At 46.1% G+C, this 17790-nt stretch overlaps 1 protein-coding gene across 1 annotated transcript in view; it reads right to left on the bottom strand.

The window, feature by feature from the left end:
* DDX46 (DEAD-box helicase 46) overlaps window positions 1-17790 on the bottom strand; it is a gene marked incomplete in the record, with an annotated part of 2009097 nt that overhangs the window by 1837388 nt on the left and 153919 nt on the right. The window contains 1 exon segment of the mRNA XM_044069232.1: window positions 701-733. Coding sequence (XP_043925167.1) covers window positions 701-733 — 33 coding nt within the window.

The following is a 17790-nucleotide window of genomic DNA, read 5'->3' on the forward strand; positions in this document are numbered from 1 at the left end:
CATTATTAATTTTTCTATTAACATAAGACTTAAATTCCATGAAGTCTTCACAGTCCTACAAACTAGTTCAACAGTGGGTTGACTTCTTACAGAAAATGCTTTAAGAATTGTGTTCTCTAAAAATCACAGAAGCACATTTGCTGAAACATTTCTTTAGTAAAAGGGCAACTACGCTAAAGCCACACACAAATGATGACCATCAGAATCTCCATTTAACTCTGGAAAGAAAAGACTACTGTAGCCACCCCCTCACAGTCCTCTCCCGGCTTTTTTCCAGTGAAGTTAAACTAAAGGCTTTAATACAAAACTACTCGGGAATATTCTCAACATCAAATATATGCACACTACTTTAGGTACTCGTTTCCTTTCATGTTCTAAAAAAACAACAAAAAAATCTGAATCAAATACAGAAAATAATGACTGCCAGAGCTGTGACGTAAAAAGATCATGCATTTACAAATTTAGGAGACAAGCCAACACTCAAGATTGACAGTGAATTTCATTTTTTTTTAAACTAAAATGGCAATATACTAAGTTGCAAAGCACTGCATCACAGAAATGCAAGTATCAACACCGCAAAATCTTCATTTTCTGAAAAGTGAGGTAAGCAAACAAATCTGAATGTTTTCAACAACATATATGCTGAGCAGAAAGCAAAGACAAGCATGCAATCAGGGAAATAAACAAGAAAGCCTTCTACCTTGTGGTTTCCAGCCATGTCACTGGGCAAGAACTTAAGAGAGAGAAGAAAAGAGAGTAGAATTATGGAAGAGATTCAGTATTCTGATAATGGGGAAATACAGCAAAAATTTTACAAAGTACTTCATTTACACTTTTGTTATCTGCATTTACATGTTAAAACTAAACAATGCTCAGCAGCTAAACAAAGCACAGCTATAATTGAAATGTTTCACAATACATGGAAAACAGTTTAAAAGAAAGAAAAAATGTAAACAGCCAAAAGAAAAAGAAGTTATGTACTCACCATAACGTTCCATCTGAGTAGTTATACTTCATTTTTCTGCAACCTGTGGGTATTCAGATCCATATCGGATCCGAGCCGGCAACTTATTTTCTAGCATCTGCTCCGAGCTCCTCCCCCTACCCATAATACACCACCATCTTCTATCTTCCCTCAGATCAAGTTTGCTGCAACTATACACATTAGCACTGCTACACCTGTATGCAACATTATGATCAAGACAGGCTAGTTGACTGGTGTAAATGGCATATAATAAGAAATTATGTACCTACCATAACATTCCATGTTAGTTGTCTTCTTTTCGCCTTCTTTCTTGCTGGATGGGTGGGTTCGGAGCCGATCCTCAGCTCCAACTCGGCCTATACCAAAGCTCAGGAAGCTGTTACACGGCTCGAGGCCCTCCCTATATCCCACAATGTTAGTCAATGCAGATCTCATTTGGTAGAGGCTAACACCATGGAACTTTGTAACTATAAGGATTACTCTGAGGAGAGAGTGGTAACAGAGGGACATAACCTAGAAGAAATAGTCCAATGGGGAATATGGCGGCCTCCAGAAGGATTCTTCTCGGTCTGTCCAGGCTGGGGATGGCAGGTGGGACGTACAAGAAAAGCGAAGAGGAGCAACTAACACGCCAGAGCGTTCACGGTGTTACATAACAATGTTAAGTTGTGTCGCTGGTACGGTTCTCTCTGTGTCGTCCATTTCTGGATGGGACATGGCCTAGCACCTTAGTCCTGGGTGGCTCATCAAGAACAGACTTCGAGAGCACAGTGGAACCAAACTCAGCCCAATTCCTGGAGGCCATATCAACTTGTAATGAGAGAAATAAAAGGTATGAGTAGTGGCCGCGTGGCTGCAGCACAAATAGATTCCATTGGGAGCTTTGCCTGAAAAGCTACGGCGTGAAACTAATGCTGTGGTGGAATGAGAGAAAACTTTTTTTAGTTTACGAGGAATTCTTTGTGTCTTAATTGGTAAATGAAGGATGATTAGAGCTGACCATCTGGATAAAGATACTTTAGAAACTGGCAAGCCCTGCTTGCCCTCAGCATAAAAGACAAGAAAGAGTTGAGATTTGACTTCTAATTTGTTTTGTCTCTATCAGTAAAGAAACATAACTGCCTGTGAACATCCAAAAAGGGGTGCAGCTTTTATTCAGCTCTGTTTAAATAGTTGGGAAAAGACAGGGAAGCTCAACCTAGTTAGGTTTGTCTCAGAAGGAACCTTGGGTAAAAGAGGAAGGGTTAGTTCTAAGAAATTGGAGACGCTCTAACCTTGAGAAAGAGCAGATCAGGAGGGCCAGATGCAGAGGCTTGAAGTTCCAACACTCTTCTAGCTGAGGTGATAGCTACTAAGAAGAGTCTTCTAGGAGAGTCATTTTAAAGAACAGGAGGCAGCAGGTTCAAAGGGGTAAAAGATCAGAGAGACCAATTTAGGGTTCCGATCCCACAGAGCCGGGGGATCTCTAATTGGAGGCCTGAGTAATACAGTTCCTTTGAGAAAGGCTTTACAAAGTTTATGGGACATGATGCTGCTCCAGTCCAGCATGAAAATTAGCGATGGCAGCCAATTGGACTCTAATGGTGGCATAAGAGGAGCCTCCTTGAAAGAACTCTGCCAAAAAATCCAGAACAGTGTGGACAGGGGCTGTAAAAGGATCTATATTCCTAGTCTCTGGCCCTTGGGAGAAAACATTTTGTACTTACTACTTTGGAGTTTTTCTGGTAGTAGATTTATGTGAAGAAAGGATGATTTCGCATTACTGGCTGTGAAATCTGTGGAAGCTTAGCTAAAAGGTTGGAAGTGGAGCAACCAAGCTGTGAGGTTGAGGAGACTGAAGGATTGGTTGCAGCCCGTAACTGATGGACCAACAGGTCCCGGCACTGGAGTCCAGACTCCAGGGCTGCTCAACAGATGATGATGCGACAGGGAACCAAATTTATGAGGCCAATGGGCAATGAGGATCATCCTGGAACCCAAAGTGGTAGCTTTCTACAGATCGGATTTGGGAATTAAAATGGAGGGAATGCATACAGAGACCAGGGGTGTCGTGAACTAAAGCGTCTCTGGGAATGGCCAGGGAGAGGAATAGGTAGAAGTCTTACGCACTTGCTGTTGAAAGGAGAGGGTTGCGAAAAGGTGCAGCAAGGTTGACCTCATCTCTGGAAAATCTTATCCGCTACTGACTGATTGAGGACTACTTTCATTGAGGCATGAGAGAATGGCTCTGCTCAGCCTGTCTGCTATGACTTTTGGACTTCCGGGGATGTGCGTTGCTATCCAGAAACCGTTGGGAAGGGTAAGCCCACTGCCAGAGTCTGAGTGCTTCTCGACATAGAGGGGGTAGGATCTGGTTCCATGCTTGCTGATGTACCGCACTACAGACCTTATTGTCTGTTTGAATTGCAATAGTCCCGATGGTAGAGAGTCCTGAGAAGAGCACACAGCGCTAAAAGTACAACTCTCATCTCCAAGGCGTTTATATGCAGGTGGGTGATTTCTAGGGGTTTGCCAGTGCCCTGGACAGTCCTGCCCTGAAAATACCCCTGATCAGGGGAGGCATCCGTGGTCACAGTAGTAACAGGAGAAGGAAAGAACAAGCGGTCTGCCCTGGAGGCATGAGAGGGGCCATCCACCAGAAGCCAGGTGGTCTTTGCATGTTTGGGTGATCATTATTCTGTAGGACATTGAGGGCTGTTAGAAGGACCATTGGGTAAAAGCATCCACTGAAGAAGATCCGCATGTATGGAAATGAGCCAAGGGGACTAGAATGATCACACATATAAGACCAATGTTTTTTAGTAGAAATCTAGCCTGAATAGATGCTTGCACTTTGAGTGGTACTTGCACATATCGGCTAATGTCACAGTACTCTGTAGGGAGGGAACTTTTGCAGACAGATATTTGTGTTATTTCTGCGCCTATAAATGTTATAGATTGGCAGAAGCGACAATGCAGACTTTTGAAATTTATTGATATACACCTAGCTTTCGGAGCAAGTCTAAATGGTATAGTCTAGCTGTAGAAGTTGATGCCTAGTGGAAGCTGTAAGGTAAATTAGAGTGAGATATGGAAAAACCTGGAATCCCGTCGTCTCCAGGTGAGCTGTAGCCTGCCATGCATTTGGTGAACACCCTGGGGGGCTGTGGGTGAGACCAAAGGGGCAGGGCTCTGAATTGATAGTGACTGGCTCCCAGCCCGAGGAAGGAGAGCAACTTCTGGAGAAGCCTGTTCATTTTGATATGGTGATGCACATCCTGAAGGTCTATAGGACACATCCAATTGTCCTGACCAAAAAGGGTAGAATGGACTGAAGCGTGACCATCCAGACTTTGTTCAGAACCTGGTCAGTAAAAAGGGGAAAAAAAACCCCCCCCCCCCCCAAAAAAGGGTTTTGGGGAATCCCCGGGGGGGGAAAAAATTTTGGAATTTTTTAAGGGGGGAAAAAAAGGGAAAAAAACCCCCCCGGAAAATTTTTTTTTTTAAAAAATTTGGGAAAAAAAAACCCCCCCCAAAATTTTTGGTTTTCCTTTTTTTCCCTTTTTTTTTTTCCCCCCCCTTTTTTTGGGGGTTTGGGGAAAAGGGGTTTTTTTTCCCCCCCAAAAAAAATTTTTTTGGGGTTTTTTCCCGGGGGGGCCCCAAAAAAAAAAAAGGGGAAAAACCCCCAAAAAAAAGCAGGGGGGGGGTTTTTTTGGGGGGCCCCTTTTTTTTTTAAAAAAAAAAAGGGGGGGGGGGGGCCTTTTTTTTTGGGCCCTTAAAAAAAAAAAGGGGGGGGTTTTTTTGGGGTTTTTTTTTGGGGTTTTTAAGGGAAAAAAAACCCAAATTTAAAAAAAAAGCCCCCAAAAAAAAGGGGGGAATAAAATTTTTCCTTTTTCCCTTTTTTTTTTTTAAAATTTTTTTGGGAATTGGGGCCCGGAAAAAATACCCAAAAAAAAAGGGGGGAAATTTTTTTTTTTGGGGGGGAAAAAGGGGGGAAAAAAAAAATTTTTTTTTTTTAAAAACCCGCCAGAAAAGGGGGGGGGGGTTTTTTTTTTTTGGGGGGGGTTTTCCAAAAAAAGGGAAAAAGGGCCAAGGTGGGGAAACCCAAAAAATTTTTGGGGGGGGGGGTTTTGGGGCGGGTTAAAAAGGGGGGCCCCGGGGGGGGTTTTTGGGGGGTTTTTTTTGGGGCCCCTAAATTTAAAAAAAGGGCCCCCTTTGGGGGAAAGGTTTCCCCAACCCCTTTTTAAAGGGTTCTTTTGGGGGGGGGGTTTTTTTCCCCGGGCCAAAAAAAAAAAATTTTTTCCCTTTTGGGGAAGGTTTTTTTTTTGAAAAATTTGGTTTTTTAAAAATGGGGGAAAAAAATTTTTTTTTAACAGGGGGGAAATTTTTTTGGGGTTTTTTAAAATTTTGCCCCCCCCTTTTTTTTTCCCCCTTTAATGGGGGGCCCCGGAATTTTTGGGGAAAATTTTTGCCCCCCCCCCGGGGGGGGGGTTTTTTTTTTTCCCGGGGAAAAAATTTTTTAAAAATTTTTAAAAAAAAAAATGGGCCCCCCCCCCCGGGGGTTTTTTTTTTTTTAAAAAAAACCCTTTTTTGGGGGTTTGGGGCCCCCCCGGGGGGGTTTTCCCAAGGGGGGAAAAACCCCTCGGGGGTTTGGGAAAAATTTTAAAGGGGGGAAAAAAATTTTTTTTCCCCCGGTTTTTCCCCCCTCCCCTTTTTCCCCCCCCCAAAAAAAGGGGGGGGGTTTTAATTTTTGGGGGAAAAAATTTTTTCCCCCCAAAAATCCTGGGGGCCCCTTTTTTTTCCCTTAAAACCCTTTTTTGGGAAAGGAAATTTTTTTCCCCCCCGGAAAAAAAAAAATTTTTTCCGGGTTAGTTTTTGGGGGGGGGGGGAAAAAAAAAGGAAAACCCCCCTTTTTTCCTGAAACCCCCCCCGGGGGGGGAAACTTTTTGGGCCTTTAAAATTTTTTTTTGGGGGGGGTTTAAAGGGTTTGGGCCCCCCCCCCTTTTTTTTAAAAGGGGGGGGAAAAAAAAGGGGGGGCCCCTTTTTTTTTGGAAAACCCGGGGGAAAAAACCCCCCTTTTGGAAAAATTAAGGGCCCTTTTGGGGGGCCCCCTTTTTTTCCCCCCCTTTTTTTTTTGGGGGGGTTTCCGGCCCCCTTTTTTAAAAAACCCCGGGGGAACCCCCCCCCCTTTTTTTTTTCCCCCCCCCCAAAGGGGGGGCCCCGGGGGGGGGGGAAAAAAAGGGGCCCCCTTTTTTTGGGTTTGACCCCCCCCCCGGGGGGGAACCCCTTTCCCGGGAAAAAAAACCCCCCGGGGTTGGGCTAAAATTTAAAAAAAAGGGAAAAAAAAGGGGGGGCCCCCCCCGGGGGGTTCCCCAAAAAAAACCCCCAAATTTTTTTCCCCCCAAAAAAACCCCCAAAAAAAAATTTAAAACCCCCAAAATTTTTCCCCCCCAAAAAATTTTTTAAAAAAGGGGGGCCCAAGGGGGGGCCCCCCCGGGGGGGAGAAAAAAACCCCCCCTTAAAAACCCGGAAAAAAAAGGGGGCCCCCCCCCCCCGGGGGCCCCCCAACCCCCCCCATAAAAAAAAAAATTTTTTTTAAAATTTAAAAAAAAAAAGGCCCCCGGGGGGGGAAAAAAAAACCCCCCTTTAAATTTTTCCCCCGGGGGGCGGGTTTTTTTGGGGGGAAAAATTTCCCCCCCCTTTGGGGTTTGGGTTTTTTTTTTTTTAAAAAAGGGGGGCCCTTAAAACCCAAAAGGTTTTGGGGGGAAAAAAAAAATTTTGGGGGAAAAAACTTTTTCCAAAAACCCAAAAATTAAAAAAAGGGGAAAAAAAACCCCTTTTTAAAACAAAAAAAACCCCCAAAAAAACCCCCCCAAAAACCAAACCCCAAAAAAAAACCCAAAAAAAAAAACACCCACCAAAAAAAAAAAAAAAACCAAAACCAAAAAAAACCCAAAATTTTTAAAAAATTAAAATTGGGAAAACCCCCCTTTAAAAAAAAATTTTTTTTTAAAAAATTTGGGTTTTTTTAAATTTTTTTGGGGGGGTTTTAAAAACCCCCCAAAAAAATTTCCCCCCCCAAAAACCCCCCCCCAAAAAAAATTGGGGGAAAAAAAACCCCAAAAGGGGGGAAAAAAAAGGGAAAAAAAAGGGGGGGGGAAAAAAAACCCTTTAAAAATTTTTTTTAAAAAAAAAATTTTGGGGGGTTTTTTTTTTTGGGGGGGGCCCCCCCCTTTTTTTTTTTAAAAAAACCCCCCCAAAAGGGGGAACCCAAAAATTTTTTTTTTGGGGGGAAAAAAAAAAAAGGGGGAACCCCCCTTTCCCAAACCCTTAAAAGGAAAAAAAGGGGGGAAAAAAAAAACCCCCGGGGGGGGCCTTCCAAATTTAAACCCAAAAAAAAAAACCCCCCAAAAAAATTTTTTTGGGGGGCCCCAAATTAAAAAAAAACCCCAACCCGGTTTTTTGGGGGGAAAAAAAAAGGGGGAAAAAACCCCCCTTTTTTTTTTTTAAAAAAAAAGGGGGGGGGGAAAAGGGCCCCCCAAAAAAAAAAGGGGGGGGAAAAAAGGGGAAAAAAAAGGGGGGGGGAAAAAAGGGGAAAAAATTTGGCCAAAAGGGGAAAAAAAAAAAAAAAAAATTTTTTTTTCCCCCAAGGGGGAAAAAAGAGGGGAAGGGGGGTTTTTTTTAAAAAGGGGAAAAGGGGGGGGAAAAAAATTTCCCCCGGGGGGGGGGAAAAGGAAAAAAAAAATTTTCCCCTTTTTTTTTTTAAAAAACCGGAAAAAAAATTTTTTTTTTGGGGGAAAGGTGGGAAAAAAAAGGGGGCCCAAAAAAAAATTTTTCCCGGGCCCCCTTTTTTTTTGGTTTTCCCCGGGGGGTTTAAAAAGGGTTAAAAAAAACCGGGCCGAAAATTTAAGGGGGGCCAGGGGGGGTTGGGGGGGGCAGGGGGGGAACCCCGGGGGGGAAAAAAAGGGGTTGGGGGGAAAAAAACCCCCGGGGAAAAAAATTTCCCCCCCGGAGGCTTTCTGAAGAACTTGGAGCATCAGAGGCAAGGGTGGATAAAAAAAAACCGGGGGAAAAAACCCCGGGGGAACCTCCTGGAGGCAAAAGGGAGGGGAGGGGGGGGAAAAAAAGGGGGGGTTCCCCGGGGTACTTGAAAATTGAGAGACCACTCGTAAGGGGTCAAAATGGTCGCGACTGAGCTTGTCCGCCAGGATGTTGGACCGACCCGGAATGTGTGTTGCTATTAGAAAGCGGTTGGTGGAGATTGCCCATTCCCAAACTCTCATGGCTACCGACAAAGGGGTAAGACCTTGTTCCCCTTGCTTGTTGATGTACCAGACAACAGACATGTTGTCCGATTGAATCGCAATTGTTCCCAAGGGAAGAAAGTCCTGAAGTGCTAGCAACGCTAAGAGCACTGCTCTCATCTCTAAACGTTGATATGCAGTAAGGTCTCTATGCGTTCCACGTGCCTTGGACGGTCTGGCCATAAATGCCCCCACCCGGGCGGGAGGCGTCCGTGGTCACCATATGGCGAGAGGGGAGAAGCACAAAATGGGCGGCCTCCGTGGAGATCTGGGGAGTGAAGGGACCGCTTGCAAGCCTTGCTGATCGCAATGGGATGATGCATAGGGAGAGCAGGTATGACCATTGTACTAAGAGAGTCCACTGGAGGATGCGCATATTGAGCCTGGCAAGAGGAAGAAGTGCTATAGCAGACGCCATGGACCCTAGAGCCCTCAGGACCAACTCCACGGAACAGAACTTGAGTGGAGAATGGCCCGCACCTGGAGCTGCAGATTTTGAACTCTGTCCGCAGTGAGGAAGGCTCTTAAACTCCTTGTGTCTAACCTGGCCCCTATAAAATCTAAGAGCTGTGTGGGCGCCAGGTTGGATTTCTTTGTATTTATTGTAATGCCCAGAAAGGAGCAAGATGGAGAAAGGAGTCTCGCCAATAATAGTAGATGCCTTGTTGGGGCGGTGAAGCCAGTCGTCCAGGTAGGGGAAGACCTGCACCCCCTGAAGCCTCAGGTGGGCCGCTACCACTGCTAATACTTTGGTGAACACCATGGGGGCTGTGGTGAGACCAAAGGGAAGGACCCGGAACTGGTAGTGACTGGCTCCCAGCCGGAAGCGGAGGAACCTCCTGGAGCGCCTGTCCATCAGGATGTGGTAGTACGCATCTTTGAGGTCTATAGAACACATCCAGTGATTTTCTCCCAGAAGGGGGAGAATAGATTGCAGAGTGACCATTCAGAATTTCTCCTTGGGGACTGCCAGGTTCAAGAGAGAAAGGTCTAGAATTGGTCTTAGTTCCCCCGTCTTTTTTGGCACTAAAAAGAACCTGAATCCTGATCCGATCTGGTCTGGGGGGACGGGCTGGATGGCTCTTTTCTTTAGCAGATGGCCAATTTCTGCCAAAGCGGCCTCCCGTTGACCGGGTGGAACGTCTGGGAGGGACTTCAACTTTGGTAAGTGATGAAAAGGGATGCGGTATCCCCTGGATATGATTTGGAGAACCCAGCGGTCTGATGTTATGGACTCCCATGCCGCTAGGTGCCCCGAAAAACGTCCCCCGACTGCCTCCAGAGTGGAGCAGCGGGCAAACCCTCAGGGTTGCTGCGCGGGCCGTTCAGAGAAGGGTTCTCTGGACCCGAAGTTCCTGGGAGCCCCTCTGCCTCTAGGGCGGTGTCCTCCCTGTCCTCCTCTGCCACGGAAGGACTGGTTGTCCGGAGCAGGCGGGGATTGCTGCGACTTCCGGAACCACATCTTCTTCTGATTCTTTTGGTTCCTAGAGTAGGGCCTCTGGGGTGCAGAGAAGCGGATTCCGATGGCAGACAGCGTCTTCCCGTCCTTCTCGCTCTGGGTCAAAGTGTCGCAAACGGTTTTGCCAAAGAGGGCAGAACCATCAAAGGGGGCGTTCGCAAATGACGCTTTGAAGGGCTCAGAAAAAATCGCAGTGGAGCCAGGCCTGACGTCTAGTGACTAGGCCTGCCCCTGCAGCTCTAGCGGCGCCTTCCGTAGCATGGGATAGTAGCCGCATAGAGGTATTAGTAACTGATCTAAGAGTGGCCATGCGGGTGGAGTGCAGCATTTTGTCCTCCTCAGACATGGACTCTGGGGGAGATGCAGCGTATTCTTTAATGAGATCTCGCTGCATCCTAATGACGTGTGCCAGGTAGTTCAGCGCCCTTACCGAGAAGGTCGCTGAACTAAACATCCGCTTCCCCAAGCGGTCCATCATCCGAGACTCCTTGCTCGGGGGATGGACTGAGGACTCTCCTGAGCAAGTTCCCTCTTGGTGGCCGCCCGCCCGTCAACATGGCATCTACCGGAGGCCTTACTCCAATGGGCACGGTCGGACGGTGGGCTGAGGATCCTATCGGGCCTCTTAGGGATTGGCTCCACGGTGTCTGGTTCCTTCCACGCCCTGGTGGTAATGAGGTCCACCAGGGGTCAGCAGGAGGACACCCAAGAGGTAGACGGGCCCGCTTCAAATGCCTCCAAGAACACGGACTCGTCCGAGGAAGACTTGGGGCAGACCACCCCCTTACGGAGCATTTCCATGATGTCTCCAAATGAGACATCCTCGGGGGTGACCTTGGGGAGCCTTCCCTTCCTCCAAGTCCGTGTCTTCCGTGAGAGACTCGGGAGTCAATGTGCCTCCTTTGCACGTATGCTTGCGAGGAATATCCTCTGGGGGCTGTCAGAGGACTCCTGCAGCAGCAACCTGTTCAGGGGAGCACCTTGGGGCACAGAAGCGGGCTGTCCCAAGGGCCGGATGGTGGAAGCCTGACCCAGTGCAGAGGGAGGCGGGGCGGAGCAGAAACAAGTGCCGGGGTCCGGAGACCCTCAACAGGGCCCTCTCCACTACATCAAAGCCGAAGGGAGCCGACCTCGACCAAAGGATCCGACAATCGGCTCCCCTCGGATCCGAAGAGTGGATCGAGGCGCCCGGCCGGATCGAAGGCGACAGCGCTCAGACACAGACGGCGCCGAAGGAGCACTGATCCCCGGATCCGAGGCTCAGATCCAGGCTCCGAGGTCGGATCCGATGCACTCGAGGGCAGGGTCGGATCCGAGTACAAAGAACTATCGGGCGCCGACCCACCCCGGCTCGAAGCTGCTCGGCTCCAACTGCTCCGAACCCGGGTAGCGGGTCGGAGAAGGAGCTGTCGGTTTGAAAAAGGGTGTTGAGCTCCCCAGAGGGAGGCAAGAGCACTCCCATCTGCATCTGGGCCTGGATGAACCTTCTCATCATCCGGTCCAGATCAGCATCGAAAGGCTATCGTAGATCTCGACGAGGCTACCGAGGTAGGCCTAGGTGCCTCCTCGATAGCCTCGACAGAGATCGGGTCTCCCTCCTCCTCAGGTCCCGGTGAAAACACACTGGGGACCGCCGAGGAGGAGGAGACCAGCCGACAATGGAGCCGGGAGAAGCCGCTTGGCTGGCGGGGCGAAACAGAGGTCTCGGCCCCGCTTATGGTGCTTCTCCCTCTGTCCCCTTAGCATCCCTCTCCTCCAACCAGAAATGGGAGGTTGAGTCCCAGGAGGAGGAGGGGAGCCGCAGAAGGAATAACCGTGGAGGTTACTCCCGAAGGAGCGGAGGTCGGAGCCGAGTCGGTAAAAGGCCCCAAAACAAGCTTGGACCTCCGCTCCTTCAATGCCCTGGGGTTGAACCCTGCACAAATGGAACATCCAGATGTGAGGTGTTCAACCCCCAGGCATCAACACACAGTGTGGCCATCAGCTGGGGAAAGCTTATGGCCACACTCGGAGCATTTAGAAAAAAATAGACTTGGGTTGCTCAGACATCCCAATCTACAACAGTAGTTACTATAACTAAAGAAGTAACTAAAGAAACACAAAATCACTCACAGGCCCAATACACACACACTACGCTAACAGCGAGGGGAGGGATATAACTTTTAGTTTAAACACTAAAAAAAGTAAATATACCAAAGGGGAAACCTACACTTTCACACAAATAACCAAAAAAATTCTTTAAATTTTACAATTTAAATACTTGAAACTAGCACTTAGCTGGAGAGCTGGAAAACAATCTGGTCACCATGCACGGCAAACGAGATCTGAGGTCATGAGGGTAGAGCAGGGCATTATGGGTGAGGGGAGGAGCTGAGAGCTTGGATCCATAGCTGGTAAACCATGCCGGTTCGGACCCGATATCTGATCCATAACCCACAGGTTGCAAACAAATGAATCTCCTACTTCAGATCTAACTCTACCCTAAAGGGTGGGGGAGGGGTGGAGAAACTCTGAAAACTACTATCAAAGAGAGTTTCTAAATGGGATTTCTCAAGGGATCAGAAAGGGGACACTAAGAGAAAATGTATCTAACAAGAAATAGCTATTTATATATAAATAAACTTAGTAAAAAAGTTTTATACGACCTGGAGCGGGTAAAAACGCAACCTCGTAGCTGAAGTGGCAAACGAGATCGGGTAATGGACGCCTAGCATTGTGGGATATAGGGAGGGCCTCGAGCCGGTAAATAGCTCTCGAGCTTTTCTATAGGCAGAGTTGGAGCCGAGGATCGGCTCCGAACCCACCCACACAGCAAGAATGAAGGCAAGATTGACAACTTAACATTATATATATGTAAATGCATATATAAATATATACGCATACACAAATACACACACATATATATATATATATATATATATATATATATATATATATATATATATATATATATATATACACACACACACGCACACTAAATATGGCACAATCCACACTGTCAAGAATTTTACCCATGCAATTAATGTTGTCAAACACCTATGTATGTACTGTATGCATTACCAGAACAGGTAGCACACATGCATCTGGTGTAGCAACTTGATGGGGGTTCCACACTATCAGACAGTAATGTTTATGCCACAAAAAGAATATCTGGGTATAAGCAATAAGGTGTGCAACAGCTCACTGTGGCAAAGGTGTCACACTTCAGTTATACATCACTGGAAGATGTGTAGGAAGGTACATGAAGAAGGGTACATTGTACTCAGTTATTGGTATGATGAAGACTTTGAACTATGGAGGTATTATGACGTCTGATGTGAATGTACTTCACATACACGGGAGCAGTCAGCACTGTGACTACATGCTGGTGGACATTCCCCTTACCATCTACCCCAGGGCACAGTTCACATACCTACTGCTCTGATAATAGGGTGTGATGTCCATATTATACTTGGGTTGTGTGCTTTCCTGATGTAACAAATCCACCCATGTTTTCTTGTCACTGCAGGTGTTGTCATGGCTGTGGCAGCAATCTTTGGTGTGTGTTGATACTGTCTGTATTACACTAATATCACAGCTGGAATCAATGACTGCCCACAATCTATAGTCCTTCAGGCAGCTGTACGGATACAGGATACATACATCACCTGTGATGTCCATCACTTAAATAAAGGACAGGAAAAGGCCTAGCAAACAGCCCTGATGTACGGAACTGAACAATGGACCTGAGATACAGGTCATTTCACACATGTCAACATATATAGATGCCACATACCCGATACACTGGTCTACCCATTTGGTGATATAGGTGTATATGGACATCTGACAATGCTGAGTGAATACCTCAGCATGGATTTGTGTCAAATGCCTTGACCTTGTCAAGTTCCAAAGGCTGATAGCATTGCTATCATGAATGCCTTCGATAATCTCTTTGGGGACATCTAACAGATGTAACAGACATGATGTAGCATTAATAACTCACACAGGTCTGTTGCACACAGCCAGGATATCACTAGTGTCCATTTAGAAAAGGTCTGTGATGACATGTTGCTCTACCTCACAGATAAGGACAGTCAGGATGTGTTTATACATGCAAGCATCGGATTCTGCCCCCCCTTCCCAATTCACATGGATGCATGTAGAAAACACCATTCTACAGCAATACTGTGTGGAGGGTGTGTTGAAGTATGTATCCCAAAGTGTCAGGAAGGTGTATGTGATGACTCCCGTGATAGAATATCTGTGACGCTATCACAGCCCATGGATTCTGTGTGATAGGCCTGGATGTAGATAACAGTGCATACTGGCTATGCTCAACTAGCCTAGGGTTTGAACATAATCTCCCACATAGCGACTAAGGGATCACTGAGAAACTCTACCAGCTGGGGATTAAACCTCATGTCACTAGATGGGTATCCAATTGGCTCACTGACAGAATACATACTGTGAAAGTTTGTGAATCTGTACCCCAGGGATCTGTGCTTGGCCCTTTACTGTGTGGAATCCATCGGTCAACAGTTCAGGCTAAAGTATACTGCTTTTGGCTTACCGCATTTGCTGATTTTTGTATTCTGGGTGGAATCAAGTCCATATTTATGATAACTTACTACAGGAGGGGCTAACAGACAAATGATTGGTGACAAAGCCATACTGTCTAAAAATAAATGTAAAAATGTGTATTTATTTTGGCCTTTTGCAAAGTGGAATTTCCTGCTAATTACAGCATTGACAACACTCCCACTATGCTGAAACCCAGTGACGCAAGCACTGATAACAGAAGTACATAGCACTACCAAGTGTCCACACTAGTAGTGAAAAGCATATGTTGTGCACATCATAAGTCACACAATCCTATTTAGATCTCAGGATTATACTACAGCACTGTACTCAAACCTCATCAGAACACTAATACAGAGCATAATGCTCTCTTTTGCATGTACCTCACCAGAGACATGCAGCAGCTGGACAGACCACAAGGGTTACTCACCAAAAACACAGTGCATACAAACCATGCCATGATGTATGCGAACAGACTGAAAACCATGTCACTAATCTGTATCTTGTAGGATGAGGCGACTTCTGCCTGGCCAGCAGGTCAGTCTCTCACCCTGCCCTAGTTGGAATAGTGCACATCAACAAATCACATATAGCTGATGAGATCAGTCTAGTGAGAAGAAGACAGCAATAAGTGTCCCACATGCTGGTGTAAGACTCTCTGTAATATCAACCAAGTGTACATGTGTGTACACACACACACACACACACACACACACACACACACAAACACTTAACAGTGAAACTAGAACCCCATCATACCAAAGTCAGAGACTACAGAAAGTACAGTTTTGTACCTACCATAAATGTAAATGTTCGAGTGTTCACACTGCTGCAGTCATCACACTTGGGTTATCCTGCCGTCAGGCGGTCCCGTAGTCGGCCAGAGTTCCAAAGTCTTGGTCCGGCGTCGGTTGCTGTCGCTTCTTTCCTGACGTCAGTGCGCCAGTGGTATAAAAGATGCATCCGACGCCATTTTCTTTAGTTTTTCTTGCCCCAGATGTCAGGTGCCCCCAGGAAGATAGGCAATACATATTGCTAATAAAACATATACAAAAAATGAAAATAATACTCTCAGATACAAGCAAATACACCACAAAGGTTGTATAGGATAGACAGGTATAGATAAGCCCAGCTAGGACAGAGGGGATGGAAGGAGGGTAACCTGGACTGCAGCAGTGTGAACACTCGAACATCTACATTTATGGTAGGTACAAAAAGTACAGTTTTGTACCTACCATAAATGTAGATGTCCGATAGGTATGCATCTGCAGTCATAACATATGGGTTTGTCCTGCCTCAGGCAGCCCTTCGGTCGGCCGGATTCCAAAGTCTGGGTCTGGCCTCGGCTGATGTTGCACCTTCCCAGACGTCAGAGCGTCTGGGGTACAAAAGCATCAGCCAATGCCATTTTCCTCAGTTTTTCTTGCCCCAGATGCCCTCTAAGAAGGCTAAATTTGGATAAATGCAATAGAATTCCAAACATTTGCAAAATTATATATATATATATATATATATATATATATATATATATACACACACACACATGTATATACAAACAAATACACCATAATAGATTCCCCCAGCTAGCTAAAAGAGGGGTAAACACCCTAGGAATACCACAGAGGGGTAGGAGGGAGGGTAAACCTGACTGCAGATGCATACCTATCGGACATCTACATTTATGGTAGGTACAAAACTGTACTATGTCCTTCAAGGATGCATCTGCAGTCATAACATATGGGTAGAATACCATAGCCAATCTGGGGGAGGAGGTACTAAGAAAAAGATGGTGTAGTTAAGTTCCCCTGCAGGACTGCAGTAGCAAAGCCTGCTCTGGATCTGGAGTATAAAGGTAGATTGTAATGTTTGGTAAATGTATGCACGGAGCTCCAAGTAGCAGCTTCTAAAATGTCCTTGGTAGCCACCCCTCGTAGGAAGGCTGTAGTGGTGGCCATGGCCCTTGTAGAATGAGGCCTGATGTTTGCAGGAACTGACTTTCCATGAAAGGAGTAACAAAATCGAATGCAATTTCCTATCCATTTTGAAATTGTCTGTTTGGAAATTGCTTTTCCTTGCACCCCAGCAGCATATGCTACAAATAGTTGGTCAGTTTTTCTGCTACTTTTAGTTCTGTCCAAGTAGTAAGCGTAGTTGTCTGTGTATATCCAGGGTGTGCAGAAGTTTTTCCCCTCTATTCTGTGGATTTGGGAAGAACGTAGGCAAGTGAATAGCTTGGTTCAAGGATACCTAGATACCACCTTTGGCATAAAAGTAGGATTAGTTCTTAGTGTAACTCTGTCCTGATGGAAGATAAGAAATGGCTGTACTGCCATTAATGCTTGTAACTCAGATACTCTTCTTGCTGAAGTTATTGCCAGAAGGAATGCAGTTTTCCAAGACAGAAACTGAAGATCCGCTGTTGCTGCTGGTTCAAAGGGAGGAAGTGTTAGTTTCTCCAAGACAAAGTTGAGATCCCAAGCAGGTAAAGGGGGTTTTCTTGGGGGTTTGATATTTTTGATCCCTCCCAGAAATTGCTTGAGGAGAGGGTGTGAGAAGATAGGTGGATCCACATTGTATTCTGCTGAAATTGCTGAGGCATAAATCTTAATGGAAGAATAGGAAAGGCCATTGTGGAACAGTTCTGCTAAGTATTCCAGAATATTTGTCATGCTTGCCACTGTCACATCTAAGCCTTTTGATGTGTTCCAAATGAAAAAATCTTTTCCATTTAGCTGAGTATGTCTTCCTTGTGGAAGGCCGGCGAGCTTCCATGATAATGTCCTTCACCCTCTGTGATAAAACATTTTGCTTTGGATTTAAGGGATTTTCCAGGCAGTTAGCTGCAATGTTTTTAAGTTGGGATGCATGATCTTGAAATTGTTCTGCGTCAGAAGAAGAGGCCACAGGGGGAGAGGCCATGGTTTTGCCTGTGACATGCTCCTCAATAGTGGGTACCAGTGTTGCCTTGGCCAGTCTGGAGCTATCAGAATCACTCTTGGCTGTTCCTCCCTGATCTTCAGTAGAACCTTGTACATTAAAGGGAGAGGTGGGAAGGCATATACTTTTAGAGCTTTCCAGCTGAAAGAGAGAGAGTCCACCCTCCATGCTTGTGGGTGGTATGTCCTTGAGCAGAATGTCCTCAGTTGATGGTTGAAGGGGGAGGCGAACAGATCTATGTCCGGCATTCCCCATGCCTTTGTTAGGAGTTGGAAGATGTCTGGGTGCAGCATCCATTCGTGTGCATCCATGGTAGTTCTGCTTAAGCTGTCTGCCAGTGTTTTCCTTTCCTGGCACGAACTGGGACTGCAGTTGGATATTGAGTTTCAGGCATAGCTCCCACAGATTCATAGCCAGCCGGCATAGAGAGTAGGAGTGTGTGCCTCCCTGCTTGTTTATGTACCACATGACCGTGGTGTTGTCTGTCCTTATTAACAGGTGGCCTTGATGGAGGTAGAGTTTGAAAACCTCGATTGCATTCATCACTGCCAGCATTTCCTTTTGGTTTA

This window comes from Protopterus annectens, chromosome 4.part0 (genome assembly GCF_019279795.1).
Source record: "Protopterus annectens isolate FY-2018-M chromosome 4.part0, PAN1.0, whole genome shotgun sequence".
In the NCBI taxonomy this organism is placed as follows: domain Eukaryota; kingdom Metazoa; phylum Chordata; order Ceratodontiformes; family Protopteridae; genus Protopterus; species Protopterus annectens.